The 20,739-nt window shown below is 37.8% G+C and overlaps 1 protein-coding gene across 7 annotated transcripts in view; it reads right to left on the bottom strand.

Annotated features, from left to right (window-relative positions):
* Positions 1–20,739, bottom strand: part of ANKIB1 (ankyrin repeat and IBR domain containing 1) — a 157,503-nt gene that overhangs the window by 82,814 nt on the left and 53,950 nt on the right. For 3 of the 7 annotated variants that reach the window (XM_086397936.1, XM_086397935.1, XM_086397931.1), the window contains exons 2-3: positions 18,378–18,655; positions 1,092–1,392 (exon numbers count right to left, since the gene is read on the bottom strand). In XM_086397936.1, the coding sequence (XP_086254062.1) occupies positions 1,092–1,392; positions 18,378–18,565 (489 nt within the window). In that variant the 5' untranslated portion in view covers positions 18,566–18,655. Of the gene's footprint in view, positions 1–1,091; positions 1,393–5,677; positions 5,747–18,377; positions 18,656–19,567; positions 19,677–20,739 lie in introns of all 7 variants that reach the window. The other 4 variants (XM_086397938.1, XM_086397937.1, XM_086397934.1 and 1 more) reach the window with 3 other exon arrangements.

Below are 20,739 nucleotides of genomic sequence, written 5' to 3' on the forward strand. Positions count from 1 at the left end.
ATAAGTTTACACACATGAATAATATTAAGGAAATACTAAGTTTTAAGATGCATATTTTAATCTTATTAACATATATTTAATCTGGAAAACTACTTTTCTAATCAAGACCTACATATCTGGTAAATGGATACTCTGATTCAATTTATAATGCTGCACTGAAACTTAAATACATTTATGCAAAAGAATGTCTAAGAGTTATGTATGGATTGACATGTATATAGCTGAGAGAATACAGCTGTATAGCAGCAAGGACAGTATAAAGAATAATGATTTCTTAGCTTAGTTAAGATCCTATACTATACGGCTGATTTTATCTAAGCCTATTGTTAGATATACATATATATATGAAAAACATAGATGGAAAAATTCAAATACAAAGTACTCAGGTACTTTAGTGCAAATTACACAGAAAAAAACCAGCACATTTTAATATATAAAATTTTTTAAAGCCCCAATATATATATTCATTAATATTTATCCCTGCTGATTCTTATTTAGTCAATAAGTCGTGTCCAACTCTGCAACCCCAGACTATAGCCTCTTTTGTCCATGGGATTTCCCAGACAAGAATACCAGAGTGGGTTGCCCTTTTCTTCTCCAGGGGGATCTTCCTGCCCAGGGATCAAACCCAGGTCTCCTTCATTGCAGGCGGATTCTTTTACTGCTCAGCCACCTGCGAAGCTCATAGCTTAGGGAACTGATCACTTCTAGATAATATAGGTTAAGGTCCCACTTGTCAAGATTTGCCATATGTATACATTCTATAAATTGGTGTCTAAAATCAGCGACAAGCGCAACTTTTGATACCAAAAGTATTACTCTCAATAAGATAGTGTTTGTATGATGACTGCTATGTTCAGGGATGTCAGTCAATTTTTAAATTGCTTCTGATTTCATTTCATTTCCAAGGATGAACGTTTGTGGGTTTGTTTTCCTAAAACAAAGGCTCCCAATTCTTTTAGAACCACAAGAGACAGAAATGACTAGTCAAATTAACGAAGTAAAACAAATACTGATTATCACACATTACCGAGACACAGATTTTACCATGCAGATTGCTAAAACAAACAAACGGGCACACCAAGGTTTACCTCTACGCAGGTTTTCATCCCTGAGGCAGCAGCATAGTGCAGGGGTGTGTTCTTTTTGTTATCAACAGCGTCAATAGCTGCTCTCTCATATTCGCCTTGGTCAAGTTTTGCTCCTTTCCATCTTAAAATCATCTGTAGACAATCCGCTCTTCTAAAATCATCTTCCGCAGGGCGTGCTAAGCGAGGATGAAGGGCTCCTTCTGAGATCATAATTTGAGGTCCCATACACAACAAATGCATAGATGTTTCATTGTGCACATTCCGTTTATTTGGATTTCCATCTCTACCAAAAAGAAAGGTCCTAAAATGGTAAAGAATGAAAATCAGGTTTTTCCTACCTGGAAATAATACACAGGAGATACATTTAAAGCTCTACTTCTAAGCTGCTAATCCAGTTTCTACTGAGGCACTGTTTCACAATAGGCTGAATGACTAATTTTTTTTTTGGTTGTGCTGGGTCTTCGTTGCTGTGTGGGCTTTTCTCTAGTCGCGGAGAGTAAGGGCTCCTCTCTAATAGCGGTGCACAGGCTTTTCACTGCAGGGGCTTCTCCTGCGCTAGGGCTTCAGGAGTTGCAGCTCCCACACTCTAGAGTATGGGCTCAGCAGCTGTGGCACACGGGCTTAGCTGTTCTGTGGCATGTGGGATCTTCCCAGACCAGGGATCAAACCTGTGTCTTCTCCATTAGGAGGTGGATTCTTTACCACTGAGCCACCAGAGAAGCCCCACTAATTCTTACAATTATAAAAAAACTTGATTCTAGAACAATAATACTAAAAAACCAAAGTTGACTATCATTACAGTGTTTGCTAATAAAAGAGAAAAAGGCATAAGAAGAAAAAAGAAAGGTAAGGAAAAGGAAAATGACAGAGAAAAGGAAAAGGAGGAAGAAAGAAAGGAACCACACGGCCACATAACAGACTAGTTTGTCAATTAACATAAATGTCTTAGGTACATTATTAAACATATCCCAGCGATTTTTTTTTTTTGTTATTGCTCTGCTATATTTTATTTCTCTTGAGTACATTTTTACTTAAGAAGGATGCTGACCATACAGGAGAAGCAAGCAATGCGTAAGTCTGGAAGTAAATGTTAAATCTAGGAAAAATTTAGTTGAGTTTTCCCCAGCCTTTGAAAGAATAAGGCATATATTTATACAATGTAATACCTTCTTAAGGCAATAAGCTAGGTGAGTTCTGGAAGAGCACGATCTAATTTCAAGGTGGTAGACATTACTGATGATAATAGGTGAGCTGCCTTAACTTCTGCCAGATCCAGATCTGAGAGCTGTGTCTAGCATCCACTACATCTTTTGGGCTAGGCTCAGTGGATTAACATTTGAGCCAGTTCAGTGGCCATAACAGGAAATGAGCTGGATAAAACCTAGTATAATTCAGTCAGCCTGTACTAAAAAACACAAGTATACTATGAAATGGGCATACAGTCCCATATCCAAAGATGAGTCAATTTACTATGGAGGGCTGGTATCACTTGCGTTCCTATGTCTAAGGGCAGAATAGCAATGAGAAGGGAGCAGAAGAGTCAAAAGCTAAATCCTAGTTATATCTGGATTGTTTTGAGGTTAGTTTTAGCTTAGAACAAGAAAAAACAAAGACAAAACCCTGACTAGGAAGGAACTAGGATGAGCTCTTCAACTTGAATGAATGAGCCAAGCTAGAAAACTCTTACGAGGAAAAAGGCTGAGTAAGATGTTTTACGGTGGTTTCCAATTTTTAGAACAACTCTGGGTATCTCCTGCTTTTATAAGATTCTAGACAGTTCAGCAATACAGCCTTTCAAAACTAGCCTATTAGGCTTCTAGGGTCCACATTCATTTGAGCCATCTTGAAAGTAAAACATGAAGTCTCTGAAGCAGGAACAAATGAAATAATAACTAGTCCCACATACCCTAACTCCTACCACTGGGGTAATGCAATCTGAGCCAGATCAGACATCACATAGTACATGTACTGGGGTCTGCACTGCAGGGCAATGTGACAGGCAGACTAGTATCTCCACCCCAAAGAGGTCTATGTCCTAATCCCCGGGACCTGTGAATATGTTACCTTATACAGTAAAAGAGACTTCACAGATATGATTAAGTTAAGGTTCTTGACATTGGTAAAGTATCCTGCTATCCAGGTGGGCCCAATGTAATCACGAATCCTTAGAAGAGAATGACAGGAGGGTCAGAATCAGAGACATACTGGAAGATGCTATGCTGCTGTCTTTAAAAATGGTGGAAGGGGCCACAAGCCAAGAAGTGCAGGCAGCTTTTAGAAACTGGAAAAGGTAAGGTAAGGGATTCTACCCAAGAGCATGCAGAAGGGATATAACTCTGCCAACACTTTGAGTTTAATCCAGTGGAACCATTTCAGATTTCTGATCTCCAGAGGTTTAAGATAATACATTTGTGTTGTTTTTAGTCACCAAGTTTGTGGTAATCTGTTATAGCAACAATAGGAATGAGCCCTAAATATAAGACTCTGGGAAGCTTGTGCAGTAGATCTTCCCTCTGGAGACCAGGGAAGGTGTGAAGAGGAGTTGGTGGGGGAGGGTGGCGATGGGTGGGGGGTTGTGTGTGTGGAGGGGGAACCTATCCCTGAGTATGAACACGGTTCTAGGGAAGACCTTGGGTTCTTATGCTCTGCAATGTGAAATATGTTTCTCGGCAAGAGATAAAGACTATCATCTCTGAGTCTTACAATTCAGGGAATGTAGGAATGGTCTCAGGTCTCATCTACTCCTAATCCCCCAGGCAAATGTTAAACAAGTACCTCCTGAGAAGCAAGTATCTCCAGTATCTCCTGGAGTTCTCAATGTCTACTCAGTCCAAGTTTAACTTTCAAAGCTTGTCTCTGAAGCTCAGGTCCCAAGTTCTAATAAAATTTGCTCAGAAAGCCCCATTTTCTCTAAAGTCCTACAGAGCCTTTATGGCCTTCTGACTCCCTCAGTACATGGGTATGCTCTTTATTGCTTACTCTATCTGGTTTCCAAGGATCTGACCTAGCCATCTAAACAAACCCAACCCTACTTAGAAGCCTCTTTACACTAAGTTCCCTCCTCCAGCTGCATTGATCATTCCCTTCTTTGTCTTCCTATAACATCCTAATTATATAATTCATTACATCGCATCACAGTTACTTTCTTACATATCTGTTCCTTTCTCCCACTTGGTTTATAGCCTTTTAAGGCAAGATCTATATCCTGTTCTTTCTTGAATCCCCAATATAGTGTCAAACACAGAGGAGACTCTTGCTATAATTTTGATAGATGAACTACTTTGTGTATTACTTTTATGATGAAGATTAGTGATGTGGCATTGGGAATACATTAAGACAGAATTCTAGATCTCTCAAGCCAGTAACACAGCAGACTGGTCAAGAACCCAGTATCTACTGACCAGTACAGACTGCCCGGCTATAGTCTCAGTCCTGTCACTTTCTAGGTGTGTGATCTTGCACAAAATAGCTAATATATAAAATATACTATGTATGTAACCAATATAAACATACAGCTAATATACATATTATATACATAAAACCAACTAATATATGGCTTCTATTCTTTGACCAAGTAAACCTACTCCTGAAATTTATCACTTAAATGTCTGGTTATAGGAAAACTGGGAAATACAAATCACAGTATTTTTGTACATTGGAAATTATAAAGTCATTAACAAGCCTATATAAGAATATTTATAGTGAAAATCAGAAGGGACATGGAATGATTCTAACAGTTGTTTAAGGGAGGCAGGAATGTGAGTAGTTTATTTATATAAACATAATGCTGCTTCATAATTTAAAAAAAAAGGAAAAATATATTTTTCCTAAGTCAACAACTGATGATAAAATTTTCAATAATATTTCTCTGTATTTATTATGGCTGAATTACAGTGAATAACCAAAATTTTAAACACTACTCTAAAAACGTGTTCAAGATTAAAATCTCTTCCAAGAGCCATTATTAACAATAAAAGAGATTTCATTTCCTTAAAAATTTAACTTAAAATTAATTCAGATTCCATATGATTCTGTACAGCAACATAGATTCAGCTTTTCCTATCCCTATTTCCAATATATCACGTATTTTCTCTTTTGTTCAGGAGGCCTCAAGTTCTCATCACCATGGAATTTAATACAAGTTGGAAGGACGTCAGCTAATATGGAGACAGACTCTCTCATTAAACAATCCTACATCCTCCCCAATAGAGGGAAGAGATAATGTGATAATTTTGCAAACATTCTTATACCCAATCTGCCAGACTCTGATTCAGCAAACCAAAGCAAGCTTATTATTCTGAAGTTAAAATATTAAAAGAGCTTAATTATTTATTCAGGAAAGATTCTCAAATTTATTACAGTACTATACCTGCATAAACATTCTGTACTAAAACTGTCAAGTTGGATATTCTAATTTTATTGATTTACATTATTACTTTTATATTATATGCTTAAATTCAAAAGTAGTCTTCTTTAAGTTACATGAATGAGTAAATGGAATTACAAATTTGTAATTGACATGTAAGTTTTAGATAGGCCCCTCTTGTAACTATGCCAGTAATTATGAAGTGTATTTTACTACTTACATACAAGGTTAATTCTTGGACCAGGATAGGAGATAACTGGCAGGAAGGAAGGGTAAGGAAAACATTAACCTGGAAAAAAAAATTCCTTTCATTTGACCTTAATAACCCATCGAAAGTCATTTGTTTGTCTAGATTCTTTCAGTGTTCATTGTGAAACAGTCAAATTATAACTGCAACCTATAAATCTACATTTACTCTCCACTTCAATATGACCCTATTCTGATCACTGTACTAAAACTGCACTCGTTCACATCATCAGGAATTTCCTAAGAGTTAAGTTCTTATCCTCAATTCTTGTTTTAACCTTAAACTGCCAATAATTCATTTATATCCTTATCTCTTTATTACCTCGGTTTCCATAACTACCCATCGTTTTAAGAGGTCTCTTCATTTTTTTCAGAACAAACTCTCTTTTACCTATGATGATGGCTCTACTTTCCTATCTCCTTCAGATCAGATCAGATCAGTCACTCAGTCGTGTCCGACTCTTTGTGACACCATGAATCACAGCACGCCGGGCCTCCCTGTCCATCACCAACTCCCGGAGTTCACTGAGACTCATCAAGTCAGTGATGCCATCCAGCCATCTCATCCTCTGTCGGCCCCTTCTCCTCTTGCCCCCAATCCCTCCCAGCATCAGAGTCTTTTCCAATGAGTCAACTCTTCGCATGAGGTGGCCAAAGTACTGGAGTTTCAGCTTTAGCATCATCCCTTCCAAAGAAATCCCAGGGCTGATCTCCTTCAGAATGGACTGGGTGGATCTCCTTGCAGTCCAAGGGACTCTCAAGAGTCTTCTCCAACACCACAGCTCAAAAGCATCAATTCCTTGGCGCTCAGCCTTCTTCACAGTCCAACTCTCACATCCATACATGACCACAGGAAAAACCATAGCCTTGACTAGACGAACCTTTGTTGGCAAAGTAATGTCTCTGCTTTTCAATATGCTATCTAGGTCGGTCATAACTTTCCTTCCAAGGAGTAAGCATCTTTTAATTTCATGGCTGCAGTCACCATCACCATCTGCAGTGATTTTGGAGCCCAGAAAAATAAAGTCTGACACTGTTTCCACTGTTTCCCCATGTATTTGCCATGAAGTGATGGGACCAGATGCCATGATCTTCGTTTTCTGAATGTTGAGCTTTAAGCCAACTTTTTCACTCTCCACTTTCACTTTCATCAAGAGGCTTTTTAGTTCCTCTTCACTTTCTGCCATAAGGGTGGTGTTATCTGCATATCTGAGCTTATTGATATTTCTCCCAGCAATCTTCATTCCAGCTTGTGTTTCTTCCAGTCCAGCATTTCTCATGATGTACTCTTCATAGAAGTTAAATAAGCAGGGTGACAATATACAGCCTTGACGTACTCCTTTTCCTATTTGGAACTAGTCTGTTGCTCCATGTCCAGTTCTAACTGTTGCTTCCTGACCTGCATATAAATTTCTCAAGAGGCAGATCAGGTGGTCTGGTATTCCCATCTCTTTCAGAATTTTCCACAGTTTATTGTGATCCACACAGTCAAAGGCTTTGGCATAGTCAATAAAGCAGATATAGATGTTTTTCTGGAACTCTCTTGCTTTTTTGATGATCCAGCGGATGTTGGCAATTTGATCTCTGGTTCCTCTGCCTTTTCTAAAACCAGCTTGAACATCAGGAAGTTCACGGTTCATACACTGCTGAAGCCTGGCTTGGAGAATTTTGAGCATTACTTTACTAGCGTGTGAGATGAGTGCAATTGTGCGGTAGTTTGAGCATTCTTTGGCATTGCCTTTCTTTGGGATTGGAATGAAAACTGACCTTTTCCAGTCCTGTGGCCACTGCTAAGTTTTCCAAATTTGCTGGCATATTGAGTGCAGCACTTGCACAGCATCATCTTCCAGGATTTGGAATAGCTCAACTGGAATTCCATCACCTCCACTAGCTTTGTTCGTAGTGATGTTTTCTAAGGCCCACTTGACTTCACATTCCAGGATGTCTGGCTCTAGGTCAGTGATCACACCATCGTGATTATCTGGGTCATGAGACCTTTTTTGTACAGTTCTTCTGTGTGTGTCCTATCTCCTTAATGGAAGCAAACTCACTTTCTGAGTCTGTTTTCTTCTCTGGACGTCTTCCTTCCTTCCAGAGAGCACATCCATTCTTAAAGTCACTTATCTTTCAGTGGTTTCTATGAATACACATTGTAAACTGTAAACTTTTATTGGAACCCAAATGACAGACAGTGGCAGCAGAATCATAGTTTTTCTCAAAGGGCTTCTACTATTATTTCAGTGATAATTCTTAATGCTCTATCACCCTGACTACTATCCTGACCTTGAGGCCATATTCTAAATTTTTATGGGTTTCCCTGGTGGCTCAGCTGGTACAAGAATCTGCCTGCAATGCAGGAGACCTGGGTTTGATCCCTGTGTTGCGAAGATCCCCTGGAGAAGGGAAAGGCTACTCACTCCAGTACTCTGGCCTGGAGAATTACATGGACTGTACAGTCCATGGGGGTCACAAAGAGTCTAAGCCCCATTTTTTCTTGCACTTTCTATCATTATCTCACATTCAGTTGAGCTCCCCTCAAAATAACCATCTTCTTTGTTACAGCCTCAATTTCTTGTCATAACACTATTATTCCAGTAGTTACTAAGATATACATATACTTTCAGTTCCCTTTACATCTTACCTTTCATGCAACATTATTTTTGAGTAGCTGTAATTGTATTATAGAGGTTAGGTATATTGTTAAGAAAACAGATTAAATACCTGCCCTTACAGTGTGTACACAGCAACGGAGGTTAGGAGAGAACTGAATTTCAATCCATTTATAAGAATTTAATAACTCCTGAAATACAAGAATCAAAAAAAACCCCCCAAACTGGAAACTCTATTTTAATTTTCAAAGCTTGATATTAACATATGCTCTGACAAACACATGCTCTAATAAAGATTTTATATTTCATTTATACCAAAAGACAGGCCCCTTTCATATTCTAGGAAGCACAAGAAGTTATCCTACAAAATCTAAGGAACAAGCACTCTAATTTCCCATTTTATACATGCTTATCCAAACTAGAACATGTGGACTCCAAAGTCTAAACAGTGCTTTTGCTACATCAAATAGTAACTATTTATGAATATGGATTCAGTTTCCCAGGAAAGAAGCACTGTGGTATGGTATGATGTAAATACATAGCATTTAGGTTCAGAGAGATACAGATGCAAACTAGCTCCTAAACTGCAAACCGCCCTTCTTTTACCATATGATTATGTCTAAGAAGAGGGGAAAGCTGTGCCTGCTGTTGCAGGTACCATAAAGCTAAACGAAATGGGGACTAAATCAAGGCCTTATTGCAATTTACTTTATGGCTACTAAAGTATATTGTTCTTGGCTAGGTATACTTCTTTGTCCACCCGTATATGTCATGTGTTAGGAATCTAGCCAAGCTTAGTCAGAGTCTATACCGAAGCTAGCAGGCAGGTATGCCAGATTACATGAGGCAGCATGAGAAAATAATGGCCATCAACTTGTTACCAGTTTAGAAAAGTTAAACACAGTGAAACATTTGAAGCTATCTAAAACATAAACAGTTAAAACAGAGTTGGTATTTCACTTAATGCTGATGTGTGCTATTTATCCTTATTCTATTGAATTCATGACACAGTGTTAGTTCAGTTCAGTTGCGCAGTCGTGTCCGACTCTTTGTGACCCCGTGACTGCAGCACCCCAGGCCTCCCTATCCATCACCAACTCCCGGAGTTTACTTAAACTCACGTCCATTGAGTCAGTGATGCCATCCAACCACATCATCCTCTGTCGTCTCTTTCTCCTTCCGCCTTCAATCTTTAATCTTCCAATGAGTCAGTTCTTCATCAGGAGGCCAAAGTATTGGAGTTTCAGCTTTAGCATCAGTCCTTCCAATGAATATTCAGAACTGATTTCCTTTAGGATGAACTGGTTGGATCTCCTTGCAGTCCAAGGGACTCTCAAGAGTCTTCTCCAACGCCACAGTTCAAAAGCATCAATTCTTCAGCACTCAGCTTTCTTTATAGTCCAACTCTCACATTCATACATGACCACTACAAAAACCATAGCCTTGACTAGACAGACCTTTGTTGGCAAAGTAATGTTTCTGCTTTTTAATATGCTGTCTAGGTTGGTCATGGAGAAGGCAATGGCAACCCACTCCAGTACTCTTGCCTGGAAAATACCATGGATGGAGGAGCCTGGTAGGCTGCGGTCCATGGGGTCGCTGAGTGTCGAACACACTGAGCGACTTCACTTTCACTTTTCACTTTGATGCACTGGAGAGGGAGATGGCAACCCAATCCAGTGTTCTGCCTGGAGAAGCCCAGGGATGGCAGAGCCTGGTGGACTGCCGTGTACAGCGTCTCACAGAGTTGGACAGACTGAAGCGACTTAGCAGCAGCAGAAGCAGCAGGTTGGTCATAACTTTTCTTCCAAGGAGTAAGTGTCTTTTAATTTCATGGCTGCAGTCACCATCTGCAGTGATTTTGGAGCCCCCAAAAATAAAGTCAGCCACTGTTTCCACTATTTCCCCATTTATTTGCCATGAAGTGATGGGACCGGATGCCATGATCTTAGTTTTCTGAATGCTGAGCTTTAAACCACCTTTTTCACTCTCCTCTTTCACTTTTACCAAGAGGCTCTTTAGTTCTTCTTCACTCTCTGGCATAAGGGTGGTGTCATCTGTATACCTGAGGTTATTGATATTTCTCCCGGCAATCTTGATTCCAGCTTGTGCTTCCTCCAGCCCAGGGTTTCTCATGATGGACTCTGCAGATAAGTTAAATAAGCAGGGTGACAGTATACAGCCTTGATGTACTCCTTTCCCTATTTGGAACCAGTCTGTTGTTCCATGTTCAGTTCTAACTGTTGCTTCCTGACCTGCATACAGATTTCCCAAGAGGCAGGTCAGGTGGTCTGGTATTCCCATCTCTTTCAGAATTTTCCACAGTTTGTGGTGATCCACACAGTCAAAGGCTTTGGCATAGTCAATAAAGCAGAAATAGATGTTTTTCTGGAACTCTCGTGCTTTTTAAGTGTTAAGTGACAGAATGTTAAGAGTTATTTAATTACAAAATTGACCAAACAATTAAAATAATAATATGATTTGTGATTTTCTCTGCCCTCAATAAATTTTGAAAAAAGATACACAGATTAAAGAAATTAGAGTTGTCTAATCTTAGGAAACGAGAGCAATAAAGTAATTTCTGATTCTAGGACAGGATGTTAAAGGCTTTAATAACAAAATTATCAATCACTGACCTCCAAACAATTAAGAAAAAAGAAAAAACAAACACTTAAGACTGAAATTGAAAATACAGAGTAAAACTATAAGTATAAAGTATATGGCCAAATCATAAAAACAGTAATTTTAAAGAGAATATATAGTCACCTTTTCTTTAGGTCTTTAAACACTCATCAACAGAATGATAAGCAGAAGCTGGAGACAAATACATCCCTTCTTAGAGAAACCAATAATATTGATCAAATCAGCAATTTTTAAACTTTCTGGTAGTAGACTGTTATAACTTTTACAAATTTAAAAATTACTGAAGATTCGTGTTGAGAAACTGGGATTGATATATACACACTGCTGCTGCTGCTGTTGCTAAGTCGCTTCAGTTGTGTCCGACTCTGTGCGACCCCATAGATGGCAGCCCACCAGGATCCCCCATCCCTGGGACTCTCCAGGCAAGAACACTGGAGTGGGTTGCCATTTCCTTCTCCAATGCATGAAAGTGAAAAATGAAAGTGAAGTCACTCAGTCGTGTCCCACTCTTCGCTACCCCCCATGGACTGCAGCCAACCAGGCTCCTCCATCCATGGGATTTTCCAGGCAAGAGTACTGGAGTGGGTTGCCATTGCCGTCTCCGTATTATTTTACACACTACTACGTAGCCAGGCTTCAGCAATACGTGAACTGTGAACTTCCAGATGTTCAAGCTGGTTTTAAAAAAGGCAGAGGAACCAGAGATCAAATTGCCAACATCCGCTGGATCATGGAAAAAGCAAGAGAGTTCCAGAAAAACATCTATTTCTGCTTTATTGACTATGCCAAAGCCTTTGACTGTGTGGATCACCACAAACTGTGGAAAATTCTGAAAGAGATGGGAATACCAGACCGCCTGACCTGCCTCTTGAGAAATCTGTATGCAGGTCAGGAAGCAACAGTTAGAACTGAACATGGAAAAACAGACTGGTTCCAAATAGGAAAAGGAGTACATCAAGGCTGTATATTGTCACCCTGCTTATTTAACTTAAATGCAGAGTACATCAGGAGAAATGCTGGGCTGGAAGAAGCACAAGCTGGAATCAAGACTGCTGGGAGAAATATCAATAAGCTCAGATATGCAGACGACACCACCCTTATGGCAGAAAGTGGAGAAGAACTAAAAAGCCTCTTGATGAAAGTGAAAGTGGAGAGTGAAAAAGTTGGCGTAAATCTCAAGAGTCAGAAAACGAAGATCATGGCATCTGGTCCCATCACTTCAGGGGAAACAGATGGGGAAACAGTGTTAGACTGTATTTTGGGGGGGCTCCAAAATCCCTGCAGATGGTGACTGCAGCCATGAAATTAAAAGACGCTTGCTCCTTGGAAGAAAAGTTATGACCAACCTAGATAGCATATTCAAAAGCAGAGACATTACTTTGCCAACAAAGGTCCATCTAGTCAAGGCTATGGTTTTTCCAGTGGTCATGTATGGATGTGAGAGTTGGACTGTGAAGAAAGCTGAGTGCCGAAGAATTGATGCTTTTGAACTGTGGTGTTGGAGAAGACTCTTGAGAGTCCCCTGGACTGCAAGGAGATCCAACCAGTCCATCCTAAAGATTATTAGCCTTGGGATTTCTTTGGAAGGAATGATGCTAAAGCTGAAACTCCAGTACTTTGGCCACCTCATGCGAAGAGTTGACTCACTGGAAAAGACTCTGATGCTGGGGGGGTTGGGGGCAGGAGGAGAAGGGGACCACAGAGGATGAGATGGCTGGATGGCATCACTGACTCGATGGACGTGAGTCTGGGTGAACTCTGGGAGTTGGTGATGGACAGGGAGGCCTGGCGTGCTGCACTTCATGGGGTCGCAAACTAAGCTACTGAACTGAACTGAACTGACTGATAAAGTATTTTAGTGTGTAGTATTTTACACACTACTATATGTAAAATAGATAACTATAATAATGACTGATTTTATAACACAGAGAACTCTACTGAAGACTCTATAATGACTTTTATAGGAAAAGAATGTAAAAAAGACTGGATACATGTATATGAATAACTGATTCACTCTGCTGTAAAGCGGAAACTAACACAACATTGTAAATCAACTATACTCCAATAAAAATTTTTAAAAAAGATCTCTAAGAGCCTTTGTTTATGTGAGAGATATTCATCATATTAAAAATTAAAATAAATTTATCCATTAAAAATAAACTCATTATATATTTGACATTCCTAATATCCTAAAATCAAAAATAACTGTATTTTTTTAAAAATTAAGTGAACACAAAGGCATTGTTTCACATGTTTACAAATCTTTTTTAACACTTGGCTAACAGAAAACAGATTCTCATAGTATTAAATCAGTTATGATATGTTTCGTTTGGGTTGATGCATATGAAGAAAATCCAGCCTTATATAATTAGAAAAGAGAGAAATGTTTTAAAATAGCCTTTTTAGATAAGTGTGACTATTCATATTTGATACCAAAAACTCAACAAGTGGTCATTTCTTAGATTACCTGCAGTGTAAAATCTAAAATCTTATCAATGAACTTTTGCAATGTTTAAAAATCTACTGGTTTACCTTATATTTTGAACAAATCTTTTACCCATGCATAACTGCAAAAAATCATATACTTACCTTGAAAAATACTAATTCACTAAGTTATACAGATCTTCTAGATTCTGTCACATTTCATTATAGAGTATTTTAAAAACTCATGTTAATTTATATCACTGCCAATCTTATTTAGTAAGTCCCTAAGTACTGGGAAGCTGTCAAGCTTAAGGCAGTAAATATAAGTTTTCAAAATTCCAATACTCACTGGCAAGCTCAATCATCTTTTACTGTTGTTATTAGTTTAAAATGTTTTCATGAAAAAATAAGCATCAACATTTCAACTCACACCTCAAACCACAGTACAAGTGTTATTCCTCAAAGCTATCAGCAGACAAGAGCAGAAGGACTTTGTGCATTCTTCTCATTTATAGACTAATAAAAAGATGTGTACTCAAGGACGGAGATTAATTAACATTAGTAATTCTACTGCTTCATCGAGGAAATTTTAAGTAAAATTGGCTTTTTTTTTTTAAAACAGCAAGTGGCCGGCAGTGAGGAATACAGTAATTACTTAAGGTTCGGTGCCACTGCCTTGATTCACCCAAAAGCGTTGGCAGTTTTATCCTCCATTTTCTGCACTATCATCACAAATGTCAACACAGTGAAAAAGGCAAATAACATCTCAAAATTAGTATTGATTTAAATACTAAAAATAGTTTTGATCTACTTTACCTCTACAAGTCCTCAGAATGCACTTTAAGACTCATTGGATTAGACAGGAAAACAACCTAAATGTCCGCTGACAGACGAACAGCTAGAAAATATGTGGTGCATATATACAGTGAAATATTTACTAGTCAGCCATAAAAAAGAATGAAACAAAGCTCCTGGAGCAACATGGACGGACACAGAGACCACCATAATAAGTGAAGCAAGTCAGAAAGACAAAGTCAAACCTCATATGATATTACTGGATCTAAAATGTGATGCAAATAAACCTAAATATGAAACAGAAACGAAATCAAGGGCACAGAGAACAGACTGGTGGTTACCAAGGGGAAGGGGGTGGGGGAGGGCAGGAGTGAGTGTCTGAGATTAACAGATGCAAACTGGTATATACAGAAAGGATAAACAACGAGTCCCACTGTATAGAACAGGGAACTACATTCAACATCCTGTGACAAACTATAATGGAAAACATATGAAAAAGAATATATGTATGACTGAATCACTTTATTGTACAGAAATTTATACAGCATTGCAAATCAACTACACTTGAATAAAACTAAAAAAAAAAGACTCAATGGATTAGATACATCTCTTAAATAAAGTTTTCCAATTTTATAAAGTATATTTTAAATTATACTATAAATGATTAAAAAGTATTTTCCTACTTGAGTTCTTTTATGTTAAAATAGACATATTACCTTAGTAATAACATTCAAAAACATTTTACTGTGGTATTCTAAGAAAGTTTTAATTAATCACATAAGAAGATCTGATATTAAATGTTATTGTTAGTGTTCAATATTCAGAACCTAAAGCAACAGTTTCATAATCTTACTGAAAATGTTCAAATCAAAAACAAAGACTGAACAGACTAATCAAGAGTTAATCTCCTTAGAGCATTACTGTTCAGCAGTGTATTTGTAATATTTACAATCCAATCAAAGAGATGAATTTAATAACAACTGGATGATTTAAAATCTAAGTTATAGGAATTTCTGAGAACAATACTGCAGGTCAGAACAGTTGGTAATGAATTCATAAAAAGGCAGAAATCAAGTAAGGACTTAAAGGACAGGGAATTAGAGAAGAAACAAGACATTTCAGAATCAGGGATTAACAATAAAGCTAAGGGGATGGCATTTTTAAAAGTGGGAAAAGCAAGAGGGAAGGCAACCAGTCTGACTGATATGATCATGTTGGAGAATAATGAGAGATTAGGCTGACTCGGCAGAATGAGGGCAGAGAAAAAATAAGGCTTCAGAAGCCAAGTAAAATGAGGCAAACAATAGTGTACCGCCATAGTTTTCTTATGACAGAACGTTGAGAAGGATAAACTTTTAGCAAGATTAACCTGAACACGAGACTTGAAGAGGAAAAGACTTGCAAAAGGAACATTTAGGAGTCAAGTACTTTCAGTACTGGAAGAAGAGGTTGATAAGAGTAAACAAACTTTTAGGCAACAGGAATGGAAAGACATGAACCCATCAGATAAGACGGAGTGAACTCTGCATTAGTAACAGGTTAGGTAAAGGAGATGAGTAAGTCAAGGATAATCTGAAGATATTTAGGGTTACAAATTTGAGAAATAATACTATACACTATGCTATGCTATGCTAAGTCACTTCAGTCGTGTCTGACTCTGTGTGACCCCATAGACGGCAGCCCACCAGGCTCCCCCGTCCCTGGGATTCTCCAGGCAAGAACACTGGAGTGGGTTGCCATTTCCTTCTCCAATGCATGGAAGTGGAAAGTGAAAGTGAAGTCACTCAGTCGTGTCCGACTCCTAGCGACCCCATGGACTGCAGCCTACCAGGCTCCTCCGTCCATGGGATTTTCCAGGCAAGAGTACTGGAGTGGGGTGCCACTGCCTTCTCCGAAACTATACACTAGGTATCATGAAACATAACACATTCATTTAATTATACAAGCTTAATATTTTAGAGACAAGGAAACTGAAATCCAGAGTAACTAATTTGTCTTGCTAATAAGTGTTTTAGGATTCCAGGGGGTGCTAGTGGTAAAGAACCCACCCGCCAATGCAGGAGATGAAAGAGATGTGGGTTCAATCCCTGAGTCAGGAAGATCCCCTGGAGAAGGGCACGGCAACCCACTCCAGTATTTTTGCCTGAAGAATCCCATGGACAGAGGAGCCTGGTGGGCTACAGTCCACGGGGTCACACAGAGTTGGACACAACTGAAACGACTTAGCACAGTAAGTGTTTTAGGCATTCCTGACATACAGGCTTATCTGACTATAGAGATAAGATGCTATCATAGTGTTGAAAGCCTAAAGACTACAGTCATCTGCCTAAATGGGCAGTTAGCTTTGCCATTTACAAGCTGCAGAGTTCTGAGAAGTTGTTTAATCTTTCTGAGCTTCAGTTTTCTCACTTCTGAAATGCGGATGATAAACGACCTTATAGCCCTAGAATGAGAATTAAATGAGACAAGGCACGTAGAGCAGTTAGTAGTGCCTAGAAAACAGTTAAGCCCTCAACACGTTTGCCATTATTTTATTAGTACAATATGTCAGTGTAATTAACATAGGGAACATCCATTTTTGAAAGAAAAAATGTAAAATTTCAAACAAGATTAGGTGGCAGTGGCTTCTAAGTGGGTATTTTTAGAGAAATGAAAATAAGAGATAACTGAAAAATGGAGAGGTAATAGAAATCTCTTTTTAAATCAAGAAATACCTATTTTATTTTTAAGAGGTTACAAAAACACCTACTTGATAATCATAGGCCTGAATAAACTAAGTTATGCATGGAATTTTTCTCATTTACGAATCCTGATCCTAAAGACAGTATCTGTGCAATGACTTAGAAAGGTTCTATTTACTTTGTGTAAGATACTACGCTAGACGCTAGAAGTACAAAGAAAGTCCTTTTAAAAAGCTGTAATTTAGGTAGGCAAAGAGTAGGTTTACAAATTTACAAAACCAATGGGTAGTGTATACCACACAAGTAATAAACAAAAAAGAACCACAGAAGTTCAAAAGAAGACTGAAGTTCCTTGCGGACTGAAGTTCCTTACAGGCTGTGACAGGAATAAGACAGATAAAGAATGCCTAGGACCCTGCTGTTAAGTCACTTTAGCCTGCCAGACTTCTTTGTCCATGGAATTCTCCAGGCAAGAATACTGGAGTGGGTTGCCATTTCCTTCTCCAAGAGATCTTCCCGACCCAGGGACTTAACCCGCATCTCCTACATTAGCAGGCAGATTCTTTACCACTGAGTCACCCGAGAAGCCCAGGACATTGAAGGAAGGCTAAAATTTAGGTAAGAAAGAGAAGGCTGAGAGGAGAGATACTCCCGGGAAACAGCATTATGAATGTGGCAGACAGAACACCCCTGGCATGATTCAGGGATACCAGAAACAGCAGCTTAATTTGAACAACAAATTTGTATAAAAAGAAATAGAAAAAGGATTGAAAAGCTTTTTGTCAAGTTCTAAAGTACTCAGAACGCCGATTTAAGAATTATATTTCACTGCATAAGCAAAGAATTGTTTCTTTCTCTTCTACCACCACTTCCACAGCTGCACAATCTACTACTAAAAACACTACATTTATTTTGGAACTACTTTTCTATCCTTTGCTTCTTTCATCTTATAAGTTAGCAAATAGCAAATTTAATTCCCATGTAATTAAGAAGAATTCACATACTGCTATCACTAATGCTTTCTTCCTAAAGAGATTTTTTTTTTAAGTTTCTTAGTATTGATATTTTCAGTTCCAAGAAAATGTTTTACTTTTAGAAAAGTCTTTTCTGGTAACTGAACCTTTTAAAAGAAGGAAACTCAAATCTTATCAAGACTAGGTAAGGGAAACACATCAGTTTTTCAACTTAAATTGCCTTGGACACCATTCCCTGCAATTTTTTGATAGATGACAAGTACTTTTCTAGAACTGAAACATTGTAAATTAAAACACTACACTGTTATAAAGAATTCATACTATGAAACATACTGAGGATCAAAATGTATTTACAGTAAAAAGAATATGTGAACTAACCTCAGAAATGAAACACATAATAAAAAAATCATACTTAATAATTTAGGCATATTCAGTTTTACAAAGTTTAGTTCACTATAATACCACATAAGGCATGTATTCTCAAAGACCAGAGCGGTTTTTTTCCCCTTTCTCTAATCTGTTACTAATTGGTTTCCAGTAATACTTACCCTAATATTCTATTCATTCCATGTCTAGCAGCATAGTGTAACGGAGTATTGTGCTGGTAGGGCTCCCCATAAGATGTATTTGGATCAAGGGATTCTTTTAGCTGAGGGTTGCTTTCGTATATTTGGCAGGCCAGGTTTTCATCACCATTGATGAGTGCTTTACGGAATTTGGTGGTTGAACTTCCCATGTTTTGTTTTGCTTTTTTCTGATAGGCAATGGCACTTTTTCCTTCACCCTTCAGCCACTTCTTAAATGCTTCTGCAACATGTTTCACATTCTAATGGAGGAAAAAAATATTAGATTGTAAAACCAGTAATTATGAAGCAGTATCCTAAGGAAAAAATACCACAATTAGGAATATTAATAAAATCTATGAAGCATATGTAAGGGAAAGAATTATGTTTTACCAAATTTATCTTAATAGCCAAAAAAAAATCTCTAATGTTTAATATTGCCCAAACTAACTTCTTAAACTGCAATATTTTCCCATACAGAAAGTGACGGTTTCACAGGCTGTACTTTATACTATAAAGTTACGTATATACATGGTCTTTTCAATTTTCTCCTTCACAGAGGCAGGAAATGAGTTTGATTAAAATTTATGGTTGAATACACTTAAATTCTTGTATAAATTACATATAAATCTGATTCAGCCAATTTCTAGGATAATGAAAAATACAGGAAATTTTGTTCATATAAGAACTCCAAAAAATGTTAAATTACAATAAAGTAAAATGAAATTGTTCAGTACTTAGAAGGACTTCAAAGAAAAGATTTTTCACATGTAAATACAGAGGGCTATACAACTCACAGCAAATGAATAAAACTAACTACAACTAATTACACTCAGAATAATGAAATAGTGATTATTCTACCATAATACCATTACATTTATTTTCTTCTACTGTAAATAATTCAAAACAAGGCTGAAAACATGAACTGTTTATGACTACTGTATTTGGAAAGAGGTTATAATAAAGATCACAGGTATTTACTACTGAAGCAATGTGAGGTGGGTAGGGGAAAGACAAGAAAACAATCATTTAATTTGGAGTATGAAATCTCAAACTAGCTATGTAATTGTAACTACCCTTCTAATGCCTCAGGTTACATCTATACAGTAAAAGGAAATAACCATTTCTTAAGGAAAATAGTCAGGATTATGAGAGTTACTTATTTAAGTACCTACCACAGACCTTGGCTAGTATGCTTAATAAATGCTAATTTTGTTCCATTCCAATAAATGTTTCTGAATCTAGTCTTCAGCCATTATCAAAACCAGTCATAAAGGAAACAGCCTATGCAAAGGAAGGTATGAAACAAAAGGTTTATTCAAATGGTGAGTACTGCTAATAGAAGATAAAACTGAAAATAGGTTGTGGCCAGACTAAGAAATGTGTCCTTTAACCGGTAAAGAATGGACGAAAGTGAAAGTGAAAATCACTCAAAGAGTAAGAAATATGTCTTTCCCTAATTTCCTGATTATCTTTTAATTGTGAAGGGCTCTATAATTTTTTTTTCTTCTTCATTTGGTGGCTCAGAGGTTAAAGCGTCTGCCTCCAATGCGGAAGACCCGGGTTCGATCCCTGGGTTGGGAAGATCCCCTGGAGAAGGAAATGGCAACCCACTCCAATATTCTTGCTTGGAGAATCCCATGGACGGAGGAGCCTGGTGGGCTACAGTCCACAGGGTCGCAAAGAGTCGGACATGACTGAGCGACTTCCCTTTCACGTTCTATAATTTTTGCTTTTAATAAGAAAGAAATATGTCTTTCTTATTCTTTATTTTTTGTGGATATAAGGTAACACTTCAATAGTATATGTGACATTTAAACTATACCTCCACTTGTATTACTTAATGTTTGCACTCAGGGATTTTTGTTTACAATGAATTATACTATGGCTCAAATTTTAAAAATTACAGTAAGAGGGTTAAGCTCAAGGGTCATATGTTAGGGGGGTGGAGGTGCATAGAACCAGCTGCTACAATAAGTAACCTTACAAGGGAGTGTAAGATTCCTCAATAGACTCTTCCAGTTCAACACTGTATTTCTAAAGGTTATCTTTAGTACCAGTTAAATTAAGAGTAGGAGCCAATTACTTTGTTGAAGCCAACCTTCAGCCTATAATAATGACTTTAAAAATAGTTTACTTTTGTAGTAAAAGGTAACATATTAGGAGATAGATATTTATTTTTAAACAACTTCATCTTCTATAAAGGATTTCTGGGAGTAGTTTATTAATTTAAGTGCACTTGAGTTTTTGAGGCAGTTTATTAACCTATCAATGAGGAAACTGGGAGACATGCACTGAATCACAGAAGTAGAAAAGACTATATTTAAATCATACCAGCCTATCTTTC

This window comes from Bos grunniens, chromosome 4, assembly GCF_055505025.1.
Source record: "Bos grunniens cultivar Pamir isolate PY7600 chromosome 4, Bosgru_T2T1.0, whole genome shotgun sequence".
In the NCBI taxonomy this organism is placed as follows: Eukaryota; Metazoa; Chordata; class Mammalia; order Artiodactyla; family Bovidae; genus Bos; species Bos grunniens.